The 3,577-nt window shown below is 32.3% G+C and overlaps 1 protein-coding gene across 1 annotated transcript in view; it reads right to left on the bottom strand.

Annotated features, from left to right (window-relative positions):
* Positions 1-1,289: 1,289 nt before the first annotated feature.
* Positions 1,290-3,577, bottom strand: part of LOC106475941 (cadherin-86C-like) — a 9,209-nt gene continuing 6,921 nt past the window's right edge. Inside the window, exons 4-5 of the mRNA XM_013936617.2 lie at positions 2,899-3,138; positions 1,290-1,373 (exon numbers count right to left, since the gene is read on the bottom strand). Coding sequence (XP_013792071.2) covers positions 1,290-1,373; positions 2,899-3,138 — 324 coding nt within the window. The remainder of the gene's footprint in view (positions 1,374-2,898; positions 3,139-3,577) is intronic.

Here is a 3,577-nt window from a genome sequence, read left to right as displayed (position 1 = left end):
AGCTACACGAGGGCTGTCTGCGCTAACCGTCCCTAATTTAGCAGTGAAAGACTAGAAGGAAGGCATCTAGTTATCATGACCCACCGCAAACTCTTAGGCTACTCTTTTATCAACATTATAACGCCTCTACGGCTGAAAAGGCGAGCATCTTTGATGGGACGAGGATTCGCACCCTCGACCTTCAGATTGCGAGTCGAGCGCCCTGATAAGTATAAGACTATAAGCGGCATTGTATATATTTAATTTATTATATATGGTACTTAACAGTGTAATATCATGTGTGAATACATTCAAGGAAATAATTAGTACAGGTATAGTAGTATTCCTTGGTGCTGGTTTCTTTACTTAGTACAACAATCAGAAATGTCTCTTCCATACAACGTTCAAACAATACTGAATATATCCAACTGGTTTCTTTAATTAGTACAACAATAAAAAATGTCTCATGCATACATACAACTTTCAAACAATATTGGATATATCCAACTGGTTTCTTTAATTAGTACAACAATCAGAAATGTCACTTCCATACAACGCTCAAACAATACTGGATATATCCAACTGGTTTCTTTAATTAGTACAACAATCAGAAATGTCACTTCCATACAACGCTCAAACAATACTGGATATATCCAACTGGTTTCTTTAATTAGAGTACAACAATCAGAAATGTCTCTTCCATACAACGTTCAAACAATACTGGATATATCTAACTGGTTTCCTTAATTAGTACAACAATCGGAAATGTCTCATACATACAACGTTCAAACAATATTGGATATATCCAACTGGTTTCTTTAATTAGTACAACAATCATAAATGTCTCTTCCATACAACGTTCAAACAATATTGGATATATCCAACTGGTTTCTTTAATTAGTACAACAATCATAAATGTCTCTTCCATACAACGTTCAAACAATATTGGATATATCCAACTGGTTTCTTTAATTAGTACAACAATCATAAATGTCTCTTCCATACAACGTTCAAACAATACTGAATATATCCAACTGGTTTCTTTAATTATTACAACAATAAAAAAAATGTCTCTTCCATACAACGTTCAAACAATACTGGATATATCCAACTGGTTTCTTTAATTAGTACAACAATAAGAAATGTCTCATACATGCATACAACGTTCAAACAATATTGGGTATATGATATATCCAACTGGTTTCTTTACTTAGTACAACAATAAGAAATGTCTCATACATGCATACAACGTTCAAACAATATTGGATATATCCAACTGGTTTCTTTACTTAGTACAACAATCAGAAAAGTCACCTCTCAATCTCATCTTTTCGGTGGCGAATTTTCTCTGCAGGTAGTGGAATGACAAACGTTATCGTACGGTTAAGGTATTCCTAGATAAAATATGAAATATCTGAAGCTAACTGTTAACAGTATGAGAGAGTAATAAACACAAGTGTTAATAGTATCAGTATTTAAAAAAAAAACACTCTTGGATACAATATTAAATATATTAATTAATACGGAATAAACGCTAGCGTTATCAGTGTCATGAAACAAATTCGGTTACTCTCGTTAACAACATGAATATGGAAGAAAGACTACAGATAACAAAGTAATAAACACTAGTGTTAATAGTATCAATATTAAGAAAACACACTCTTGGATACAATATTAAATATATTAATTAATACGGAATAAACGCTAGCGTTATCAGTGTCATGAAAGAAACTCATGGTTTCTCTCGTTAACAACATGAATATGGAAGAAACGCTACAGATAACAGTATAATTACAAAATGGACACCAGTGTTAATAGTAGGAATACGGAACAAACACTCCTGATAAAGTTTTGAATGCAGAATAAATATTACTGTTGACGATGTGAATATGAAATAAATATCACTGTTGACGATGTGAATATGAAATAAATATCACTGTTGACGATGTGAATATGAAATAAATATTACTGTTGACGATGTGAATATGAAATAAATATTATTTTTGCGGTATGGATATGAAATAAGCTCATAGTTACAATTTTTACAATTTTAACAATACGAGAAACAAAGAAGTACTGATAACTGTGTGAATATGGAGTAACCACTACTGATAATTCTGTTAATATGGAGTAAACAGTGCTGTTAATAGTATGAAAGAAACACATAGTTACAATATGAGAATGAATAAAGAAGTACTGATAACGATGTGAATACGGAGTAAACACTACTGATAACTCTGTTAATATGGAGTAAACACTGTTGTTAATAGTATGAAAGAAACACATAGTTACAATATGAGAATGAATAAAGAAGTACTGATAACGATGTGAATACGGAGTAAACACTACTGATAACTATGTTAATATGGAGTAAACAGTGCTGTTAATAGTATGAAAGAAACACGTAGTTACAATACGAGAAAGAATAAAGAAGTACTGATAACTGTGTGAATACGGAGTAAACACTACTGATAACTCTGTTAATATGGAGTAAACACTGTTGTTAATAGTATGAAAGAAACACGTAGTTACAATACGAGAAAGAATAAAGTAGTACTGATAACGGTGTGAATCGGAGTAAACACTACTGATAACTCTGTTAATATGGAGTAAACAGTGTTGTTAATAGTATGAAAGAAACACGTAGTTACAATACGAGAAAGAATAAAGTAGTACTGATAACGGTGTGAATACGGAGTAAACACTACTGATAACTCTGTTAATATGGAGTAAACACTGTTGTTAATAGTATGAAAGAAACACGTAGTTACAATACGAGAAAGAATAAAGTAGTACTGATAACGGTGTGAACACGGAGTAAGCTCGTAGTTACAGAAGAATAAACTTTTATGGACGCACCCTTGATAACGTTGTATTATTTGCTAACTATGTGTAAAACATTAATGAAACATTACTTACCTGGTTATGTACCTGTACTTCCACACTCGACGACTGCACTGGAACACCCTGATCGTGAGCTCTCACGTTTAGGGTTATTGGAGGCAGATTGTGGTTTTCCTGCTTCGTTACGTCAGCTAAGGGTTCCTTCAGAGTTATCTCTCCCGAGATGGGGTTTATTTTAAACTTGTCTTGGTAGTTACCACTTATTATTTCGTAAGTCACGTTACTATTGGGACCCATCTCGTCTGCATCGAAAGCCTAGAGAAATAAAAAAATATGCATTTTTCTAAGAAACGAAACGAAAATCCAAAATTATAATAACTAAACCGTTATGATAAATTAAATCACAATCGTTTCAATCAAAATGCATAATTTCACATGAAACTCAGTCACAAAAACTTGTTAACTGCAGTTTTTATTAAATATGTTTCTAAATGAACATTAAAGTGTGACATAAAGACGAAATAAAATATATATAGTTAAATAAGTGTATATATATTGTTTGTTTGTAATTAAGCACAAAGCTACACAATGGGCTTTCTATGCTCTGCCCACCACGGCTATCGAAACCCGGTTTCTAGTGTTGTAAGTCCGCAGACATACCGCTGTGCCACTGGGGGGCGTATATATATATATATAGTTAAATAAGTATATATATATATATATAATTAAATAGTGTATATATATATATATATAT

This window comes from Limulus polyphemus, unplaced genomic scaffold (genome assembly GCF_000517525.1).
Source record: "Limulus polyphemus unplaced genomic scaffold, Limulus_polyphemus-2.1.2 Scaffold9482, whole genome shotgun sequence".
Taxonomy (NCBI): domain Eukaryota; kingdom Metazoa; phylum Arthropoda; class Merostomata; order Xiphosura; family Limulidae; genus Limulus; species Limulus polyphemus.
This window is presented reverse-complemented; position numbering and strand designations above follow the sequence as displayed.